Source organism: Micromys minutus (assembly GCF_963924665.1).
Source record: "Micromys minutus genome assembly, chromosome: 14".
In the NCBI taxonomy this organism is placed as follows: Eukaryota; Metazoa; Chordata; class Mammalia; order Rodentia; family Muridae; genus Micromys; species Micromys minutus.
This window is the reverse complement of record NC_137983.1, coordinates 42,843,871-42,867,403: the sequence shown is the minus strand read 5'-3', so window position 1 is coordinate 42,867,403 and position 23,533 is coordinate 42,843,871. Positions and strand designations below refer to the sequence as shown.

Below are 23,533 nucleotides of genomic sequence, written 5' to 3'. Positions count from 1 at the left end.
CAGTGTAACACTAAATTATTTGGTATCATCAAATAAGAAAACTGAAGATGGGCCTGTTAAAGGCATTCAGCATCAATTCTAACACATGAAAAGAAACAATTCCCACAGGTGTGCACACAGGAGCATATGCCTCCACAACTGATACACATTTTAAAAGAAGTATCAAAACTACAGGTTTTCTCAGTTTTGTGAAACTTTTGGAGCATGGTCGGAACATAGGAAAACTTACATCTTCTGCTTTTGAGCCTTGATCCTGCAAAGATTTCTGCAGTTCTTCTACTTGTGACTGTGCTTCTAGAAGTCTCTGATTCACAAGCCTGCAAAGCAAGCACATAGTAATTCTCCAAGTACACCCCTTCCCCTTGGGTGCTCATAAGGATTTCACCAAAAGCATCACTGGCAAACTATAGACTCAGTTTGTGTAACTGCAGTAGCACAGGCAGTTTCATATCGTAAGTAAAGATTATGTCAAAAGCACATAATTTTTTGTATTATTTATATTTTCACTCTGGGGCTGGAGATGCAGCTCAGCTGGTGGAGCACTTGCCTAGCATGCATGAAGCCCTGGGTTCCTTCTATGTATAAACTAGGCATAGTGGGACACACCTATGACTCCCAATACTTGGGGTGGAGGTAGGAAGGTCAGAAGCTGAGGTCATCCTCAGGTACAAAAGTAAGCTTGAGACCAGCCTGGTATGCATTATGAGCCTGTCAAAAAACCAAACCAAACCAAACCAAACCAAACCAAACCAAACCAAACCAAACCTAACAACCTCACTTTTGCTTTCCTCTCTCCTTCATTGTGTTTTAAATCTAAATATAGCCCCGTGGATTTTGGGATCTGGGAGACCTGAGCTTTTCACTTTTAAATCTCCTAACTGAAAACTACTAAATACTCTTTAGCTTCAGCTTCCTCAGTTTTAAGATGGAGTTAATAATACTATTGTAAAGATTATAAAATCATTTTATGTCATTTTAGTGATCATCTGGCATATTAGCACATTTAATTATTTGCTACGTAATACTTCAGAGTTCCAAAGAACTTTGCCAGGAAAGGAGGAAAATAAATTATCTCTATAGATCAAAGAAAACCCTAAAGGTTCTACCAAAAACTTTTAAAACTGACCAAAAATTTTCAGTTAGACAGCCAGATAGAAAAATCAATATCCGAAAATAGTAGCTTTTCTTTTTTAAGACAGGGTCTTACTCTGTAGTCCTGGCTGGCCTGGAACTTGCCGTGTAGACCAGACTGGCTTAAACTCTGAGAGATCCACTTGCCTCTGCCTCCTGAGGGTTGGGATTGAAGAAATAAACCACCAAACCCTGCCAATAGTACTTAATTTCTACACCAAAAATAAACTTTCTTAGAAAGAACCCCTAAGCTGTTGAAGTCTCAAGAATACCCAGGATACAACCCACAGACCATAAGAAGTGTAACAAGCTGGAAGGCCCAAGAGAGGATGTTTCAATTCCATTTAGAAAGGGAAACAAAATAATGGGAGGCAGAGGGAGGGAAGGATCTTGGTGGGAGAGGGGAGAGGAAGGGAAAAGGGGGAAAAGGATTAGGTATGGGAGGGGCAGGAAATTAATAGAAATATGCAACTTTTGGGGGTGGGAGATGGGGGGACCCTCTAGAAAGTCCCAGAAACCTGGGAGGCGAGAAACTCTCAGGACTCAACCTTAACCAAAAAGCCTAACAGAGAGGAGAGGGAACTTGAAGGGTCCACCTCCAGTAGATAGACAGTGCACCAAGTGAAGGGACAGGATTACCAACCCACAGTCAAAATTTCTGACCCAGAATTATTCCCATCTAAAATAACTAAATAGACAAAAATAGCGAACACACTGAAGGAAAGGCTGTCCAGTGAGCAGCCCAAATTGGGATCCATCTCATGGGGGAATACCAAGGCCTGACATTATTGCTGATGCTATGGTGTGCTTACAGGCATGAGCCTAGCATGGCTGTCCTCTGAGAGGCCCTACCAGCAGCTGACTAAGATAGATGCAGATTCTTACATCCAACAACTGGACTGAAGTCAGGGACTCTCATGGTTGAATTAGGAGAAGAACTGAAGAAGCCAATTGGAGGACGACCCCACAGGAAGACCAGCATTCTCAACCAGGGAGGTCTCAGAGACTGAATCACCAACCAGGCAGCATACATGGGCTGGTTCAAGGCCCTGACACATATAATAGCAGAGGTCTACCTGGTCTAGCCCTAGTGGGAGAAGATGTACCTAATCCTCGAGAGACTTGAAGACCCAGGGAAGGAAGATGTCTGGTGGGGGTAAGGGGGAGCACCCTCTTGAAGGCAAGGGGGAGGAAGAATAGAATTAGGAACTGAGGGAGAGTGGACCAGAGGAAGGGGCAATAGCTGGAATGTAAAAAATAAAATAATTAAATAAATTTTAAAAAAGGAAGAACCCAGAACAGAAATTCCAACAACTGCTACATCCCCTACCTCTGCTCAACAAACCATACCACAAACATTTCTAGAAATAAACCTAACCAAATATGTAGAGTAAAAATTACTAAAGACAGAAACTGAAGACCATCTGATGGAATTAATATTGCTAAGACTTCCAAAGTATCCAAAACAAGTGCAGATTCAATGCGATTATTGTCAAACTTCCACTGGCATCATCCATAGAGACAAAAGGACTAATGCTGGTGGTATCACTCATTTGATTAAACAGTTAGAGTTCTAGTGACAAAAAATAGTGCAGAGTTCTCATTTATTATAAACGAGGTTCCAGAAACGCATGTTCAATCAACCAACTCTTCTTTTAGTCAGCCAACTCACGACAAAAGTTCTAGATACTTGGGAACAAAGACAACTTCTAAAACTAACGATTCCAGAGAAATAAATATCTGCATGCAGAAGAACAGAACTAGATCTCTATCTCTCACCTTATGCAAAAATCAATTCAAAGTGGGGCGAAGACCTTAAGGTTTGGAACTTGAAAGCTATTATAAGAAAAGGCGTGTGGAAAACACAAGATCCCTGGCATAGACAGGAAGTTCCTCAACAGAACAGTTCAGGAAGCAAAAGGAAAGAACTGACAAGTTAGAGTATATCAGATGAAAGAAAACATGGACAAAATGGGAGAAACACTTTTGTCAGCTATTCATATGACAAGGATTAATGTGCATATAATTAATTTATAATTAATTTATAAAGAGATTTAAAAGAAACCTTAACAAAAATCAACTAACCAAATCATTAAAAACAAGAAAGTACCAGAATAACAAATGCTGGCAAATATGTTTTTTAAAGTTAATTATTTATTAATTTTATGTTTATGGAGTTTTATTGGAATGTATGTCTGTGCACCACATGTGTTCAGTGCCCTCAGAGGCCCAAAAGAGGGTGTGAGATTCCCTGGGTCTGGGACTGGAGTTACATCTGAAAAAATTGCATACCTATGTTTATCACAGCACTGTTTACAAACCTAATATGAACAGCATAGGTGGCCATCAATGGATGAACAAAGAAAACGCTGAATAAGTACATTTTACTCAGTCATAAGGAATAATGAAATTTTCTCATTTGCAGGATGGAATTGGAGGATATTGGAAAAAGGTAGCCACAGAAAGAAAAGTTTGCTTTCTCTCAGATTTTAAAACTAAGAAGAGAAAAAAAGTAGAATAGAGACTGCTTTTAAGAACTGGGAAAGGCCCAAGAGATGCGTGTGAGGCCTGGACGGAGTGGGATGGGAGGCAGAATATCTGAGAACAGACACAGTAAAAACATGATATATCGGGGCTGGAGAGATGGCTCAGTGGTTAGAGCACTGACTGCTCTTCTGGAGGTCCTGAGTTCAATTCCCAGCAACCACATGGTGGCTCACAACCATCTGTAATGAGATCTGGTGTCCTCTTTTGGTGTGTCTGAAGACAGCTACAGTGTATGCATATAAAACAAACACATGAACAAAACAAAACAAAAACTCCCCCCCCAAAAAAAACATGATATATCTAAGTATAAAAATGCCATAGTGTAACTTACAGATGTGGGAACTAACGTGTGATGATGTCAGAAAATGATGTCATTTGTATAATATAGGCACAGTATGAAAACTACCTGCTCTGTTCCTGAAGAGAAAAGAACTAAAGTGTATGTGAGAAACAATAGGAAGGAATCGTGGATGTTTTCCCTACTGGAATAAAATTTAGAGTGGGAAGAAGCAGATCTTTTAAGAATGGTTAAAATACAGAAAGATCAATGAGTTCTCTTTAAGTTCCTTTTCTTTACGTTCTACTCTAAGCTCCTGTTGTTAAAGATAGCACCTACTTCAGACATGGAACTCAGAGGAATCAAGCTGGAACTGATCTGGAAGGCTCCTCCCTGCAGACTAGGTTTCAGCATCAGAAGGTACTACGCAAGCTACTTGAGTGAGAAAAGCAGTCAGCAGTCCTAGCCAGCCATGAAGCCTGGAAACCATAACAATGATAATGACTGGCCTGGCAAGGTATCCTTAAGGATGCTTGCTATATGGGCACTTTAGCTTGGTATAACCAAGAACTATGTAATTGGAGCTAAGGTCTAGTCAGTGTGAACTCACTGTTGTAAGCCTAGACAACTAACTACCCATTGCTGAAGAGGTTATAGAGGAGAATCTATTGCTTCCATTTTTCTACCTTAATTAATTTCTAACTGTATTCCTATTCCTACAGGTAAGTGACGTTCTCACATCTTATCTAAGAACCTTCATTTTAAAAGTAGATGGAGACTATTACAGTGTTCCACACTGATCAAAGAATAAGTGGCCATGGGGTACCCATCCCCTGCTAATACATCTACAAAGCAATCCCTTCATGTAACATTCAGGTTAAAGAGAAGACTGAAAGATTTTAAGTGTCAGAAGACCAGGATGCCTTCTGTGATACAGACCTTTTAGAAACTACATCTATATTCATGAAATCCTCTAGACACTGTACACATGAAGTCTCAACAATATGGCTGCCTAAACAAGACCCGGATAGTAATGTCGCCAATTGACATGCCACTGTACACAGGGGAATCTCATAAACCCTCAGCTCTAGAGGAAGAGCTACAGGCAATACAGGCCGCTGAGAGAGGGAGAACTGCTTCTCTTCAGTGCAGTGCCCCCTTCCTGTCCCCTGCTAGGTTATTCAATCCCCACAGGGCAGCCCTAACCATCTCTATATAAGAACAATACATACTAAATAAACTCAGGAGGTTTGTATACATACATGCAACAGTAGTGATTATAGAAGAAGAGGTCATGGATTTGAGAGGGGATATGGCAGGCATTGGAGATGGAAAGGGGAGGATGCATGTAAATGCATATGAAAAGAAAGAAAGCTTAGGTGCTGGGGAGATGGCTCAGAGGTTAAGAACACTGGCTGCTCTTCCAGAGGACCTGGGTTCAATTCATGGCAATTCACAACTATCTATAACTCTAGTCCAAGGGAATCTGATGCCTTCTCTGGCCTCTGTGGGCAATGCATGCACACAGCGCACAGACATACATGCAGGCAAAACACCCACATGCATAAAATAGAAATCAGTAAGTCTTTAAAGATTTTGAAATTAAAATCCTGGGAAAATGCCACATTGATGACCCAGGCATGTAGAACACAACAATTTAATAAAAACGTCATTTTTTAAAAAAAGTCAGCTCAAATACAAAATGCTTCTCACCGCAGCAAGAAAAGAGAAGACACTGTTAGGTCTATCAGTTAAGAAAGCCAGAGTGTTGTTGCACACCTTTAATCCCAGTGCCCTGGAGGCAGAGGCAGGCAGATTCTGAGTTTGAGGCCAGCCTGCTCTACAGAGAGATTTCTGGGACAGCTAGGGCTACCAGAAAAAAAGTTTCCCAAAAGGAAGAAAAGTTATAATGAAGTATAAATTAAACACAGAAGAGGCTGCTAATTTTATAGTAACTGACTCTGAAAAACTGTAATATTAAGACAGAAAATTTACAAGCAAAAAAGCAATTTTTTGTTAGTCTGAATTATTCTATATTTTCAAAATAACTCCTTCTAAGGCCATGGCAAACAATACATTAGGGGAAAAGACTTTGTCAGTTCAACTCCACAGCAGCCGACCCTTCCCAACATTAGTGTGAGAAGTATGACTGTATCAGACATTTTTAATCCTCTCATCTTTCTTAAGTCAGGGACAGTGGTACAAGCCTTTAATCCCAGCAGAGACAGCTAGGACACTATGCTAAGACCCCAAAGTGGATGAGAAAAGGCCACACATGAGGCCTCAAGCTTCCACAAAGAACTATAGGCAACCAAGTAAGTTGGGTGGGAGAGGTGGCCTTTGAGGGAAGAGCACACCAATTGGTTGGAAAATGACGAATGTTCAGCCCTAAAAAACATACATATAAGTAACATTGTATTAAGGAATATATATGCATAATCACACACATGTATACATGCAGTAACAATTAATGAAAGGAGAGGCTCTGAATTTGAAGGTTAGCAGGAAAGAGAGGACTTGGAGGGAGAAAAAATAAGAACTGTTGTAATTACATAATAATTAAAAAAGAAAAAAGAAATAAACTAGCATGCAACCATTCTTCAAATAAATCCCAACCCTTTCTTTAAAATTACTGAAACCAAGGCACAGAGGAAGCAGCTGTGGCTGACCACCCCACCTGCACTCTACCTGTTCTCTGTCTCCAGCTCATTCTTGCGTAGATTTGCATCATCTAGAAGGCTCTGCAATAAGGCAATTTTCTCATTGTCTGAGCCCTCTTGATTGATTTTTAGCATCTTATTCTCGTGCTGAAGACGAATAAGTTTCTCCCTGAATAAAAAATAAATAAATAAAAGCTGATTATCTGGTTCATTAAGATACTATATGAATCATGACCCAATTATGATATAGGTAAGAGTGCCTGCAAGAAATTCAGGGTCTTTATAAAAGCAAAAGGTTATTCCTTCTAGAACGTATAATCTGAAGAAACAGTTTCTATGTATCATGAGAAATGATGAAGAAAATTCCAAACCCTATTTCCTTTCTTACTTAAACTATGAATGCATGACTGTATCTTTATAGTGCAAAATGACTGTTGGTGAAACCAAACCTTCCAATTCTGTGTGTTTATACAGAGACAAATACTTATTTTTCAAAATAAAACTGGTACTTGCTAGTTAATTTAAAATTCCACAATCTTTTAATATTATATCTCAAAAACTTAAATGATATAGTACTAAAATATGTAAATAAATAATTATTTGTTTAGATGATCTATTTCAAGATTTTAATAATTTTTTTTTTTTCTCAAGGCAGGGTTTCTCTGTGTAGCCCTGGCTGTCTTGGAACTAGCTCTATAGACCAGGCTGGCCTTGAATTCAGAGATCTGCTTGCCTCTGCTTCCCAAGTGCTAGGATTAAAGGTGTGCACCACCACAGCCTTTGTGTATATTGTTAGCTATTTCCTGAAGATTTTTTTTTTACCAGAAAAGTCAATTTTCAGCTAAAAGATGGGTACATTTCTACAGATTCTGCTACTTCATTTTAAAACCCCTTCCTCCCCATTTTTTTTTTACACTATTTTAGGCTTTTAGTTCCTCTAAACCCCTAACATTAGTGAAAAATGTCAGATATTAACTCACTGTCCATAACAAATGCTGTAAAGTTTTTATCACTTTATAGTTTCATGTTCTCTATTAGCTGCTCAGGATACAGAGCCTACTTAGTTGTATCTAATCATATGCAGAAAAAATACAGTTGTGACTTATCCTTGCTGCTATTTAACTTAAAATCCTTCACCAACAGGCTTTCTTAACCGCTTCTGGGGTAAAGAATATAGCCATTTACCTATAAATAATTGCAGAGAATAAGTATGCATTCATTCAACTAATTTAACTTGTTTTCCGGATGGTGAAAAGTAAAAGATTCTGAGGGCTGGTGAAGGGCTGGCTTCCTAAGTCTGATCCCAGGATAATTAGTTCTCTGGCCAAGTAAAAAAGCTTCTAACATGCCTAAGACATGAAAATTCAATGCTGAGTTCAGGCTGAAATGTACATCAAAAAGCCGAGCTAGTTCTTCGTATAGTGGAGAGTAAGTGCTCTGCAAGGTACTGCGTGAGTGACTCTCACTGCCATTCTGCTTACCTGATTTCTGGTGTAACAATCTCTGCTGCAAGGCTGTCTGAAGATTCCTGGCTTCCCAGAGGCATTAACCCTATAGGCACAAGGAGAGGTAGACAAGGTCAAGAAAGCACAACTACCTCCTTTGCTTAAAAGATGCAGCTTCTGCAGGCAAGCACTACCCTGTTTATTCATACTTGAACCCAGCTCTGTGGATACGAGGCAAAAATCATCAATTTTCTCAAGTAAAAGACCAAGTTACAGCAGCCTTACAAAATTAATTTATCATTAATAAATTTAATAAAATTAACTAAGGCATACATACCTTAAGTACATTTCAATGTTATCTATTACAATTACCTGTTATCAACTATTTAATAACTGAATCAGAAATTCCCTAACCACTAGGCACTCTCTCTTCCTGCCTGTAATTCCCTGGCAACCTTATTCTACTTTTCATCTCTCTGGGTCAAGGAGTTCCCGTGTAGACATGTAAGCAGAATTGTGTGTTGGTCTTTTTTACTTAGTTACTTTGATGATTTGCTCACATTATAGAACTTTCTTCCTTTTACTGATAATTAATATTCCATTGTATGCATCATTTGTATTTAATTTGTTGATGGATGTGCATTATTTCTACTTAGTTGTGACTGTGAATAATACTGCTATGTGCGTGTGTGTGTGTGTGTGTGTGTGTGTGTGTGTCCGCGCGCGTGCGCGCGCACGCACGTGTGTGCTAAATGTGCGCAATTATCTGGTTGTATCCACTTTCAGTTCTTTTATTAATGTACTTAGAAGAGGAACTGGTGAATCACATGTTAAAATTTTATGTTTAAACATTTCAAAAAAGCTAGCTAACTTATTTTTATAACATTGCCCCATCCTGCCAGTAATGCACAGTGGTTCCAACTTCTCCCAATCAATCCTATCAATGTTTAGTTTCCTTTGTTTGCAGTCATGGTGGTAGTGGGAAGGGCATTAGCCTCACTAGTTTGTATAATGAACTGATTTGTCTTTTTATAATGACCAATGATATCACTATTTCATGTGAAGTTTTTAAATTTTTAAAAATTTTTTTGGCCATCTGTTAATCTTCTTAGGAGATACATAGTTCCTTCTATTTATATCCTTTGTTCATGTGTGAAATGGGTTTTATTTTTTATGATTATTCAATTTTCAAATTCTTCGGTTATTCTGGGTATTCTCTGTATATATATCCCGTGTTCATATATATGTCTGTGATCACATGCAGAAGACAGCAACTGACCTCTATTGTCTTTCTCAATCACCCCTCCTTTATAAATATGTTTGTCTACCACATTTGTTCCAGGCACCTGAAATGGCCAGAAAAATGTATTGCTCCTCTAGTTGCTTTATTTGTTTGGTTTTTCAAGACAGGGTTTTTTTTTTTTTTTTTTTTTTTTGGGGTCTAACACTGGTTGTCCTAGAACTTGCTCTGTAGTCTAAGATCTGCCACCCTAGTGCTTGGGTTAAGTTGTGTGCCACCAGTGCCTGGCATATTTTTTTGTTTTAGCATTGGATCCTCTAGAACCTGAGTTATAGATGGTTGGTAACTACTCTGTGGTTTAAGGGAATCAAACCCACATCCTCTGGAAAAGCAGACAGTGCTCTTAACCACTGAGCCATCCTTCTAGCTCACCACTTTATATTGAGACAGGGTTTCTTACTGAGAATCAAGCTCATACGTAGGGACTCAGACTTCCCTAGCAGGCACTTTAACCACTGAGCCACCTTCTCAACCCCTGGATAGTAATTCAAATATTTGCAAATACTTTCTTTGATTTTGTAGAGTACCTCTACTCAGTTGAAAGCAGTTTTTGGTGCATTGAAATGTTCAATATTAATAAAGCCTCATTCATTCATCTTTTATTTTGTTGCTTGTGCTTTTGACACCAATTGCAGGGATCACTGTCAAATTAAATGTCATCAGAATGTTTGCCTACAAGATGAAGTCTTATATTTAGGTCCTTTGGGTCAGTTTCATTCTTCTGCATTTGAATGTAAAATATGCAGGCTATTTTCTCCCTGTTCCCTGCTCTCTTTCTTCCTAACTGGTCTTGTTAAAAATGCTAATGCTATCCTGAAGCAAAGTGGTGATGGCAGATACCTTCATTTTCCTCCTGGTCTTGAAGGAAAAACTCATTTTTTCACTACTAAGGTTTTCCATTTTTTTTTTATCATGTGGAGGAAATTTTCTTCTGCTTCTGGCATACTGAGTTTTTAAAATTATGAGTACATTTTAGACTTTGCCAAATGCCTTTTTTGTGCAAACTAAAATGGTGCTGCTTCCCCTTTGTTCATGTGGCTGACACAGTTCCATGTCTGTCCCTGAAGGAGTTCTATAGTAAAGTTTAAGCAGGCAAAGGTGTGCACTTTTCAACTCCCATTCAGAGCACTACTGCAAGTCTTAGCTTGTACAGTCAGACTCAAAAGGGAAACAAAAGGGTATACATAGAAAAGAACAAGTCTAAGATCCGTATTTGCAGATGATAGTATTCTACATAAAAACAGACCTTAGCAGGGTGTGATGGCACACGCCTTTAATTCCAGTACTTGAGAGGCAGAGGTTGGTGGATGTCTGTAAGTTTGAGGCCAGCCAGGTCTATGAATCAAATTTCAGTACATTTAGGACCATTCCACAGAGAAAAAAACAAACAAATCAACCACTCCCCCAGGAACCCAAGAACAGCATCATCATCATCATTATCAACAACAATAACAGACCTTAAAGTCTCTACCAGAAAACTCACAGACTTTCAGCATCATGGAAAGATAACAACATTAATTCACAAAATGAGTAGCCTTTCTATATACCAATAATACACACAATGAGGGGAAACATCAGGGAAACAATTCCATTCATATTACCCTTAAAACAAGCAAAGAAGCAAACATAAAAGTAACCTAGGAAGTCAAAAACTTCTATAATGCAAACTCTGAAACACCAAAGAAATATACTGAATAATAAACAGAATATAGACTCTAAAAAACACACGCTTAAGTAAAAAGATTTCTGCAGTTGCTCAGGTTGTAAGGCCTACGGTTGACAAATAGGACTTTGGCTTTTGTATAACAAAGATAACAGTAGAGACATCAATAGAACAGGAGAAACTCTTTGCCAGCTATATATCTGGTAAAGAGTGTACAATAATGTCATTATGCAGGAAGGTAGGTTCAGGATAATTCGAAACCTATCATTGGATGAGAAGAAAGGACGTGCAGGGACAAGGTTTTAGAAGGGCTTTGAAGAAGGCCAAAAGAGAAAGAGGGAGACAGAGGAGGAAGTGGAAGGAAAAGGAGCTGAGAGCCATGTGTAGACATAGGAATTTATTATGGGTCACATTGTAACATATTACAGCTTCCAAGGTGAGCAGTCTTTATTGTTTTTGGAAGGAACTTGAGATCCTATACTGTGAATCTGGACAAAACCCATGCCTTGGGGTAGGGGTGGTGGTGGGGTAAGGAATTATGGGTTCTAGAGGGGGAAGCTACTGCTATTGTTTTGTTAATGGATATGATATGCCTATCAAGATGCCTACTAAATGTGTACATTAGTGCCATAGATTAGTGCTTTCTTTTATTTTTTATTTTTTCCAGTAGTAGTGGTTACATTAGAATTCCAAACAAGAATAAGTGACAACTGAATCCTCAGTCTTAATAAGGCTCAGAAAAGGGGAGGAAAGTATACAAAAGCTGAGAAGGGGTTAGTCTTTTTAGCTTTCAGCAGCTATGATTACTTAGACAAGATTAAGTCTGTCACCGTCAATCTCACGAGGCCTGGCTCTTTGCTGAGGAATTATGGATGCTTGTTAAGTTACATATCTTCCTGAGATCTACAGGCAATGATTACTGGAGGAGGGAAGACAGATTTTCCAGTGGTAAAATGCCCACATGCTTACAAATGACCCTTCACCTTTGCTCATGTAAGTAGTGCTAGTTAAACTCACTGGGACACATTCACATGGAAGAGTATAGGGATGAGAGGGGACGAGAAAAGCCTGCATGGGTATGAGGGGGTCAATGGGTTGAAATGGTCAAAGTACAAAGTGTTACTATATAAAGCTATAATGAAACTCATTAGAATATTCCCATAGTTTTTATTTTTATTTTTTAGACAAGGTCTCACTATGATGCTCTGGCTGGTCTGGATCTTTCCATGTAGATCAGATTGGTTTTGAACCTCCTGAATGCTGGAATTAAAAGTGTGAGCCACCACACCCAGCACATTCACTTTCCTTCATGTCGGGAAAACATGTAAGAGAACTCCTTATTCTTTAATAACTTAAAGTTCACCGATGAATGAAAATGTCAGTTATATTGCTAAACATTCAGGTTGTTCTTAAAATGGTTTAAGAAACTATTCCTTAGTTATTTGGGAATACTTCTAGAGGAAAAATTACACAAAAAACATTGAACCATGCAGATTTTTATATAGCAAAAGAATAAACATGGAAGTTTATAAGAGACAGGTTTTGTTTTATTGACAACATAGGGAATGAGCAATGGGGTAAGGTTCAGGTTAGATTATGAAAACTCTGAAAAAAACCTAGTATAGATCTGATGGGGAAAAGAGAAAGAACTACAGGAATACAAAGAGGAAGTGATTACATTACTAAGTAAAGATAATCAGCAATTTCTATTACACACACACACACACACACACACACACACGCACACAAAGACATACATATAAGTGTGTCCATTACATGCATGTGCATGTTTCTCTCTCCTTGAGCATTAGTCATTTGAATGTAGACAGAGAACTTGGGCTTTGTGAATCAGGGTTGTGCACCAGGTAGCGTCTAGAGACAGGTCAAAAGAACAAGTAAAGAGAACGGTATGACAGCAGCACCGGCGTAGGTGATATTCACACTAGGTACACTAGGAAGTGAAGACACGGAGAGGGGGTGACAGAGACGACTGAGAACAGATGCAAGAGATGAAAGACGTTCTTAATGGAAACAAGGAGAGAGACTACCTGAGAAAGCTCTTTAGGTAACTAACCAGGGTTTGGTTAAGTGTGAAACTTGTACTAGCCATGACTAGTCTCCTACTGTGCTGACTAAGCATGGCAGAGGGCATATCGTGGGATAAGTGGGACTCTCTTCCTGTGACAAACAAGCTGTATGTGCTTAGTTTTTCCTTAAACATTTAAGAATTTGCAAATCTATTTTTAAAACAATGTATGTGTATGAGTGTTTTGCTTTCACCTATGTCGAGTGCACCATGTGCTTGCAGTGCTGCAGAAGCCAGAAGATGGATGACCCTGGATGCCCTGGGACTGGAGTCAGACAGTTACGTGCTGCCATGTGGTTGCTGGGAACTGAAACCAGGTCCTCTGAAGAGCATCCAGTGCTCTTAGCCAAGAAGCCTCTCCAAACCCAGGTTAAGTGTCATGATGATTTAAAATCCATTCTACTTTTGCAGAAATCATTGACTTGGAAAGGTTGACACACTTTAAAGAAGCCATGAGAGAGTTTTCAGAATACAAGTATCCAGGCTCACAGATGATTCTGACTTATAAAACTCAAGAGATTACAAAATTAGTTTAAAGATGCTAAGTAAACTCAATCCCCCAAGCACAGCCTGTTAAGATCTTGAAGAGTTCAAAATCTTAATTTATTTTGTTTTGTCAAGTCTCCACTTTCTTCTGTTCTTACAACCATTTCAAAGTGAACCCAACACTTTCACTGAAGACAGAACTAGTCTCCTTGGGTTATAAAGATTTTTACCTTGAGTGGTGAGCTGCCCCTCCTGAGCCTGCACACAACGCAGCTCTTCAATGGTTTCCTTCAGAGAATCCCTTTCCGTTCTTAACCTCTAAAGGAACATAAAAACAAAGGTCAGCTCTACCAGTTTACTGAGCAGCAGTCTAGGCCTTATGCAGAGGAAGATAAACAACAGGGAACATGGGCTTCCTCTTAGCTTTGATCTTTTATGGCGCGGTTATGGGAGAAGAAACAGATGAAAGTGACGGTCTTTTTATCTTCTATTTCAACAGTACCCAGTATCTTATTGCAAGGCAACACACTATTCATGCGTAAGCACGAAACACAAAAGCTATCTAATTTGTCCTTTACTATTTTCTTAAAATTCTTATCATTAGACAAAGATTCGTGATGAAGACTAAATACTCAGATTGTGAAAATGGTGGAACAGTGCCCTCTATACTAACTAGATAGGAAACAGAAGGGCTATGCACATGAAAGGCAAGAGTAAGACGATTTAAGTGGACTAACGATAAAAAATATGTGTATATTAAAGAAATGAGAACTGAAGTAGAACTATTCCTTGAATCTTTATTTCTGGGGAAATGAGGAGAAACTGTGATTTAAAAGAACAGTTCATTTAAAAAAGGAATTAATGTAGTAAAAAAAATGAACTAAATTCCAGTCTTAATTTTTGCACTTCTGAAAAACAGAATGCCTATTACATACTTACATCCTTTTCTTTCTGAAGACCATCAACTTTTTCTTTTAGCCGCTTATATTCAAAATCTAACTTATCTGCTTTCTTTGATTCGTCAGATAATCTATTTTGCAGCTCTACAACCTGATAAAAATATAAAAATGACATAAAAAATCTCAATTTTTATAATTTGAAACATTAGAAATTATGATCAAGGTGGTGGAGCGTAGCTTAGTGACAGAACATATGCTCATTAGTGTACAAAGCCCTACATCAATGCCCAGCATGTTCCCCACTACAATCTAAACAAAACAAATTTCAGAAAAATACATCATTCTCTCCTACAGCTCTATGGAAACCCTGTTTACACCATGCTTATATAATCCATCATTCTAATGAAAGGGAGAGAACTAGGAAACATAATCTGTCTAGGTAAGATAGGCTCCTAGAGTCATGAAGAAAATGATAACAATTATCAGAGAAACTAAAGGGGTTTTCTTTTCTCACAACAATGAGAGGGAAAGAAACAGGAAAGAAAAATAGGAAAAAACACCAGTGAGAGTAAAACTCAGTTACATAGCCATTCTTAGAAGGGGCTAAAATCATAGTGGGTGGTTCATGTAGAAGCTATGGCTAATGAGAGGTACCAGTAAGAGGCACCGAGAGCTTTGAGGTTAACAGAAGTCGAGTGTTTATTAAAAAGCCTGGCTGTGCAAAGGAAGAGTAAGGAGGAATACTCAGTCTGGGTACAGACTGTTAGAAAGTGTTAGGACTGTTAATCCAAGCACTTAAGAGAGTATGCACTTTATTCATTTAGAGATTTATTTATTCTATTTATATGAGTACACTGTAGCTGTCTTCAGACACACCAGAAGAGGGCATCAGATCCCATTACAGATGACTGTGAGCCACCATGTGGTTGCTGGGAATTAAACTCAGAACCTCTGGAAGAGCAGTCAGTGCTCTTGGCCACTGAGCCATCTCTGCAGCCCGAGGGTAAGCACTTTAATCATTAGTAAGCAGATCTGTTAAGTTCTGGACATAAGGGATACATAGTGACACTGTCTCAGGTGACAGGAGAAAGCAGATTCCTGCAGGTTGTCCTAAGACCTCCATATGCATGTCAAGGCATACTTATGCTGCCTGCAACCAAATAAATAAAATGTAATAAAACTGAAATAAATATAAAAACAGCTAAGAATCTTGTGGTAGTAGGATAACAATGTTCTCCACAGAGCATATATCTGAACACTTAGTCATCAAGGAGAACTTTTGAAAAACATAGAAGCATTAAGAGGTATAGATTTGTAGGAGAAAGTGTGTCACTGGTGGGCTTTAAGGTTTCAGAAGCTCAAGCCAGGCCCCTTGTTACTCTCTCTTCCGGCTGCCTGCAGGCCGGGTTGTAGAATTCTCAGCTGCTTCTTCAGAATCATGCCTCATCTCTGCCTGTGTGTCACCATGCCCCATGGACTAAGACTAAGCCTCTGAAAATGCACGCAATCCCCCAATTAAATGTTTTCTTTTGTAAGAGTTGCCTTGGTCATGGTGTCTCTTCACAGTGACTAAAGCAAATCACAAAAACAAAACTTGGTAGAGTATTCACTTGATTTGACTGATAGGCCTAGAAGTGATTGGTAGTTTAAAACCTTATGTATTGCGGTAAACCCTTGCCAGGAAGCAACAAGAAGAATTTTGCTTCTGTTCTCATACCTGTCTCTTGTATGTCTCAAGTTGACCCCGGGCGGCATTAGCTTTTCTCAATTCTTCCTCCAGACTGACAGTGTTCTGCATGTACATTGTATTCTTTTCTTCTAAGAGTTTAACCTGCCGTCTCAAATCTCCAAGGTCTTCCAGTTTCTTTTTATAAGATTCAACTTGACCTTCTAGTTTAGATACTTTATCAGAAGAGTGTCTAAAATGATGGGAAATTAGTTAGAAACGTACCCACAGCTGTACAGCTGTTTCAGACAATGTTAAAATAGTAGAAAATACAAGGACTTAATATACATTAAATCATAAAACCTACAGTGAATCTAAGTTTTATTAGATTAAAGAAGAAATCATAACCTAAGTTACAGAAAAATTTTCATTAAGAATGTCAAAAATGTAAGGAAAGTAAACAGGAGGGTAACCAGCAAAATCACATTTAGCAAAAAAGTAAAATAAAGTATGGAATGTTCAAATGATTTGCAATTACTGTATTATTATTACACCCAGAGAAATGGAAGTAGGAATTAGCAAATTTTAGGGCACTGAGGAGAGTGAAATCTTTTAAAAAGTTTTAAAGCATTCTCTCTCTCTCTCTCTCTCTCTCTCTCTCTCTCTCTCTCTCTCTCTCTCTCTCTCTCTCTCTCTCTCTCCCCTCCCTCCCTCCCTCCCTCCCTCTCCCTCTCTCTCTCTCTCTGTGTGTGTGTGTGTGTGTGTGTGTAAAATTCAAGAGAAATAAATACTAGACACAACACAGTGCCTGTCAGGCAAGAATACTTAAGAATGTCAGCAGAGAAGGTCTTAGTAATGGAAGAAAAAGAACAAAATGTCTGTGACTACAAGGAGACATGGAGAGTAACTTCCATAGTTGTTTCCCTCTCAGGAGGAGGATGCAAGGCCATCTAGTGAGTCTAAGCAATGGGGTGTGGTGGGTAGCAGACAAATGAGAAGAATTATAAAAACATTTAACAGCTTTGAGAGAAATGGGAGACATGGCTAGGGACTAGTGAGTAGTAGCCCAGGGGTAAGAGAAAAACATCCCTAATTTGTAATAGCACTAAATTACAGTAGGATGCGATTTTCTCTGCATACTTTCATTTAGTTCTTAAAACAAAAGGGGGATCCAAAGAGGATGAAATTGTGAAAGAAACAGAATGGTGAACAGTGAGGCACCTACATGGAGAACACGTGAAAGGAAGGAGAAAACTGCCAGCAAAGAAATGAAGCCGGTCCTTAAGTCACAGATGAGGGTCGGGAGGCTCATGACTCAAGAAGAGAGGCAAAAAGAAAGAGGCAGTGCTAGATGCCAGTGGAGTGACATCTGATATTTGATACCTATCAATTTAAGTGCTTATAAAGCCATTTAGTTATTCATTTACACTTTAGTTTTAAACATGTATGTGTACTCAGAGATGCCTGAGTTTGTAACGTCCGAGATAGAGCTGTGTGTGTGTGTAGGTGGAGCGACAGCGAATCTGATCACAGTGAAGGGAAACTGTTTACCTGAGAACATCTATTTCATCCTTCAGAGACTGAGCTTCATCTGCCAAAGTGGTTAGTTCATCGTTCTGTTGCCGAAGCTCAGAGATTTCCTTTTCTAACTCCTCACAGCGTATTCGATAATCGTCTTTGGCTGCTTCTAGTCTGTAACCAAACAAAATAGATAAAATGCACTATTAAATGTCTCATAATTTTCTTTAGGGAGAAAAAAAGAAAACAAAAGGACAAAGCATGTGAATTCACTCCTTATGAACACGTATCTCACTTCTGTAGGTATAAACAAACTCTACCCAAGTCTTATCTGTCATGAGAACAGGTTTAACTCATGTACTAAGTTCTCACAACAGGAGACAAGAGTAAAGGTTTCCAAATTTTTAACTAAAAATATGTATTAAGAAATGTTGTATTTAGATCCATATAAATGAATGTCAACATTTTTGGTGCCTATTATCTAGTCTTATTTCTGTTCACATTATTTTCTCTGAACATCGTTTAATACTATTTTCATATCTAATTAAGCAGGTTTGTTTACTTGGTATACAACTTTCCTTTGAGTTACAAGGTCCTTTCTGTCTCTTGTCCAAAGTATTTCATGTTGAAGACTACTTAGTTTCAGTTTTTCTTACATAAGTATTTAATAAAGAGTTGTAAATTTTACATAAATCAATTGAATTTTTTTACTTCATAGTTTTTGCTTTTAGTAAAACATTTGACATTACTGTCTTTTAGCCCTCTATTTTCTGTCAGTATTTTTAATGGTTTAAAATTTAACATTTAATTTTTTTACTTCTTCTGGAACCCATGTTGGTATGTGACAAAATGTTGAAACTGAAATCCAACTTGATCTACTAGAGTAATTTGTTTTACTAAAAATTATTTCAGATTGGGGTGGGGTCCATTTCATTTTATTTTTTTATTTAAAATTAAAAAATTAATTTTTTGAGTGTGGGTGCTTTGCTTGCATGTATGTCTGTGTATCACTTGTCTTCCTGGTGCCCATGAATGCCAGAAGAGGGTGTTTGGTCCTCCAGGTCTGAAGTTATTGATTGTGAGGTGACATATGGGTGCAGGGAATCAAACCCAGGTCCTCTGTAAAAGCTGAATGTGCTCTGGAGTACAAAGCCATCTCTCTATTTTCTGACTATTTCAGCTTTGGAACTCATTAGCGTCCTTTCTGCCTTTCTTTCAATGTTTCTGTCTGAGTGCAGAAAGAATGCTACCCCTGCCCTGCCATCCCACTCAGTGTTATTTTCCAGCTGAAACACTTGTGCCTTCCGAGTAGAAAGCTAGATGGGATTCCTAGATGTGAAGGTATTCCATGACATCGGAGAAGACTCTGGGAAACTTTATTATACAGCCACTTGGACCTGTAGTTACCCACAGGTCCTAAAATGCTATCTGTGTATGTGTGTGTGGTTGGAGTTGGTTCACTTCTTTCATCATGAAGGTTCTGGGGAGTGAACTTAGGCAGTCAGGCTTGGTGGCAATCACCTTTGCTGTCTGCGCCATCCTGGCACCCTCTATTGTTAGCTTTAAGGAATGGCCTTTTACCTGAATGTTTCTTCTTGCAGTTGTTCTAACTGGGTCTGAAGTTGCAAATGTCTTCTTCCTGCTGGACTATTGGGATCTTCTATAGAATCAGATTGATTGAGTCGTTCCATTAATATCTGATTTTCTGCCAACAAACTACTTTTCTCCTCTTGCAGTGCTGCAACCTGTTGGAATTAGGGCTGTTGGTTATTCAACTCAAACTCTTGTGAATTACCATTATGATTTTGTTTACTTTTGAGATGGTTCTTTCGATGTATCCCGGGCTGACCTAGATAGAACTCACTAGCAGACCTGGCTGGCCCGTCTGCTGCAGAACTGTCTGCCTCTGACTGCCGAATGCCACCTCACACTGACAACCACTCTATTGGAAACACCTACATTATTTTGAATGTTATGCATGCAAATCAATATCTGAAAGTAAAAATTTAAAAAAATAATTTCTATTTATTTTGAAATAGGGTCTTACTACATTGTTCAGGTACTTCAAATTGTGGGACTTAAGTAATTTTCCTGCATAAGCCTCCCAAGAAGCTTGGGATTACAGGTGTAGGCGACCATATCTCAATTTACTTCATATTTGAAAAGAGACTTCACCAATGATGGTAAATAACCACATGGAAAGACAATAATCAATAGTCACCAAGAAAATGCAAATTTAAGCCACAAAATTATCAAGTCTTGTGACAATGGATGAACTTTAAAAAGATACTGGCAGGGATGAACATAAAGTCTCAGATACTTGTGATAAGAACACAAAATATTTCAAACACTTTGTAAGACATTGAACTGCAGACCCACAAAAACCGCCAGCTAGCCATGCATGCTTACAGCTCCAGTGCTGAGGGGCTGTGGCAGGTAGATCCTGGAGCTTGCTTAGCCAAAACTATGGGCTTCAAGTTTGCTGAGAGACCTTACCTCAGGTAAATAAGGTGAGCAATGGCAGAGCATTTTTCTCTAGCTGCTGCAGGCACAGGTAAAATACACACATTAGAAAGATTCCCACCCCCCACTGAAAGCAGGAAAACAAGGTTATTGGCACAAATGAAGACTCGAGCACTGATATTCCTTCTCTTCTTTGCTTCTGGATTTTTACTATTCATTTATAATGAATTTAGTTAAATTAAAAACAGCATACTCTTCCAAATCAGAACTCTATTTGCTTGTTTTCTGCCCCTCTTAGTAATCAGGGCTACACTATAGTGAAACTGAAGAAACTGAAGTGACAGTCCCTAGAACACTTGATGGTATTTGTGCGGTATACAACACAGAGGAGCTCTAACCTGCATATCCAATTCATGGCATCTTTGAGCAATTTCTTCCTTTGCTGACAAAGCTTCATTTAGTTCTTCTGTAGTCTTCTTCAACTAATTAGAAACAAAAATAAGCATAAGAAATATTTCATACAAAAATGAAGACATTACATAGGTTTAACACAGAATTAAAACATTTTTATTTCTTGGGAGGTAATGTAGAGGAAATTAGGAACATTCCTAGTAAAGACTAAAAATAAGCAGTTTTTTTGGCAGTGAGGGAGATTTTTGTTGAGACAGGGTCTCACTATGTAACTCTGGTTAGCCTGAAATTCCCGACATATACAAGACTAGTCTCAAATTCATATTCCCTTAATAAATTCTATGTTAGCACATTATAAAAACACTGATTAAAATAAAATTTGTCTCTTTATTTCATATATATAAACCTTTATTTTAATAAAAACCCAAAAACATAAATTCACCTATAACAGCAAAAAACAATACCATGAAAAGAAAGGCAAATTATAGTTTGGATTAAAATTATAGCATGTCCAAAGACATTTTTATATAACATTTAGAACCCTGAGCCCAAAATAAGAGAAAGCAAAAGATACAAAGATTTCTGCCCATGTAGATGATGGAAACTCATAACTGACTATAATAGAGTTTATTTCTTAAAAAAATTCATTGCAAAGTCCTTTTCAAATACAGTTGTTCCTAGTCACGTGTGGTTGCACACTCCTTTAATCCCAATACTTTGGAGTTAAAGTCAGGTTCATCTCTGTGAGTTTGAGGCCAGCCTGGTCTATACAGCAACTTATAGAACAGAAGAAATTCATGACTAGAAAACAGGGTTTATTGATAATTAAATGAATTTGTTTTAATGTGGGCAATGTAATACTACCATATCATTTTCAGTACCACATTAATTCTTGTCTCTCTTTCTCTATGTGTGCATGTGTACATGTGTATGTGTATGTATGTGTGTGCACATGCTCACCAGAATACGCATGCATTAGTCAGAGGACAATTTGATGTATTGGGCTCTTTCCTTTTACCAAGTGGTCCCTGGCAATTAAACTCAGTTTATCAAGCTTGCCAATAAGTTCCCTTACCTCCTGAGACATCTCACTGGCCCAGACAGGACTACTTTTAATACAAAGTTCAAGCTTAATTATAATGTGTAATATTAGTTAACAAATTAGCTTAAGTTCTTAAATTTAGGCAAAATATAAAATTTTTAGTCAATGTATTTCATTAGCAATTTCAACTGCATCTTCTCACTGGTATTTGAGATTTCTCCGTGTCAATCACCGCATGAATAAAGAGTATAATTCCATACCTGGCGATCGAGATCAACATAGGCGTCATTTCCAGCAGAGACTGGAGACTCTTTACTCATTAGCTGAAATTAAGATTTAAATGATTATAACTATGAAGAAAAAACTACATTCTAGGTAATGCAAACAATATAAGCACCCAGAAACGACCAAAACAATAGCAAATTAAGAGAAAAAAGGAAGCAACTGTTTTCTGTAATTTTTAATTCTTCTGACTGGTTTTTACTCCATATAATATCTACAGTTAAAATTAGACATCTGGATTTCGGTGCTCATTTTCACTGAGAGGCCCAGCTGTGAGTATCAAACCTAACTTAGTCTTATCATTATGTTAAGAGAGTGGCTAGACATTTAAATGCAGTGACTTCAGTGATAGGAGCAACAGCAAGTGCTTCTTTCATTCTGGATAATAAGCATGTAAGGGTCACTCTCTTCATGGTGAGCCACTGCTGAGCTGCCCATGCTCCCCAAGAATCCCTAATTAAACCCAGTGCACTGCGAAACAGTCACAGAAACAGAACTCAGATAAAGATGTCATGAAAATATGACCAGGATTTGTTGGGAAAGAGTTCAGTGGGAGGAGAATGAGAATGAACAATGGAGGGAGGGAGGAAACTGCATGCACGTAGAAAACCATCAAAGATGAAGACTGAGAGATTCGAGGCCAGACGTCTCTCAGTGGCACAGTGCTGGCTGAGCATGTGCAAGACTCAGGGGCACAAACAATATCTGCAGCAGCAGCAAGCTGGAAAATGAATTCCTTTTATGAAAATGGTGTAACTAAACCCATTACTTTGTGTGTTAACTTTTAAAAAGGAACAAGCATGCACATCACTGTTACCCCACATTAATGGCAGTGCAAGTGCCCTCCCCATGCATCTGAGACTCAAAGAGTGTAAGAGGCTGGGAAGCAAGGGCACAGAATTCCAATCATAAAAGCAGTGCGGAGCACACTCGAATGCCCCAGTCCTTATGTTCCGTGTGGAGGACATGAGAAGTATGAAGATGCTATATTGAGAGATCTTTTGATTTCAGTCATCATTCTATTGAGAATATTAAAATTTACAAGATACTTTTTGAGTAATTAAAAAATAGTACCATGTAAAAGAAAAATTCCAAATAATATAATAAAAGCTATTCGATCACCAAAAAACTATCACTTTTAAAATTCTGAGATACGTGGGAATTAGCTCTGTACACTAGCCATAGCCCAGGAGGTGTCTTAGTGAAAAAGGCAAATTCAGTAATATAGGACAATCTGCGACAGAGTGCCGGGGACCAACCTTGGGTGGATGCAAGAGCTGCACAGGGAAGGGAGAATCAGACACAGAATGTCTTTCGCTTCATGAGAGATGGAACAGAGAAAACACATCTCACTGTGGCTTTTTCTACTCTGACAACTCTGTCTCTTTCAAGCTTGATTTATACATAAAATCATTTCCTCAGAAATTTTATGCATTGATTACACAGATTTTCAAAATACCTTTTCTTCTAAAGTCTTGCTTACCTAAGAATATTTAAAGAGGAACAAATCAAGTAAGCAGGAATTTTATAAGAACTAAAAATTAAGGTTATGATAAAATCAATTTTCTTTAAACTCAGTGTCTTCTTAAGATTGGTGTCATAAAGCCTTGTGGTCACAGAGATGCTAGATAGGATGAGTCTTTTTAGATTTGACCCT

General features: G+C 38.3%; 1 protein-coding gene across 1 annotated transcript in view; it reads right to left on the bottom strand.

Annotated features, from left to right (window-relative positions):
• The window catches only part of HOOK3 (hook microtubule tethering protein 3), an 87,300-nt gene that overhangs the window by 17,372 nt on the left and 46,395 nt on the right, over window positions 1–23,533 (bottom strand). Inside the window, exons 7-16 of the mRNA XM_080928410.1 lie at window positions 21,855–21,917; window positions 20,540–20,623; window positions 19,260–19,423; window positions 17,712–17,852; window positions 16,212–16,413; window positions 14,535–14,645; window positions 13,826–13,913; window positions 8,097–8,166; window positions 6,644–6,784; window positions 230–317 (exon numbers count right to left, since the gene is read on the bottom strand). Of these exons, the coding sequence (XP_080784536.1) occupies window positions 230–317; window positions 6,644–6,784; window positions 8,097–8,166; window positions 13,826–13,913; window positions 14,535–14,645; window positions 16,212–16,413; window positions 17,712–17,852; window positions 19,260–19,423; window positions 20,540–20,623; window positions 21,855–21,917 (1,152 nt within the window). The remainder of the gene's footprint in view (window positions 1–229; window positions 318–6,643; window positions 6,785–8,096; window positions 8,167–13,825; window positions 13,914–14,534; window positions 14,646–16,211; window positions 16,414–17,711; window positions 17,853–19,259; window positions 19,424–20,539; window positions 20,624–21,854; window positions 21,918–23,533) is intronic.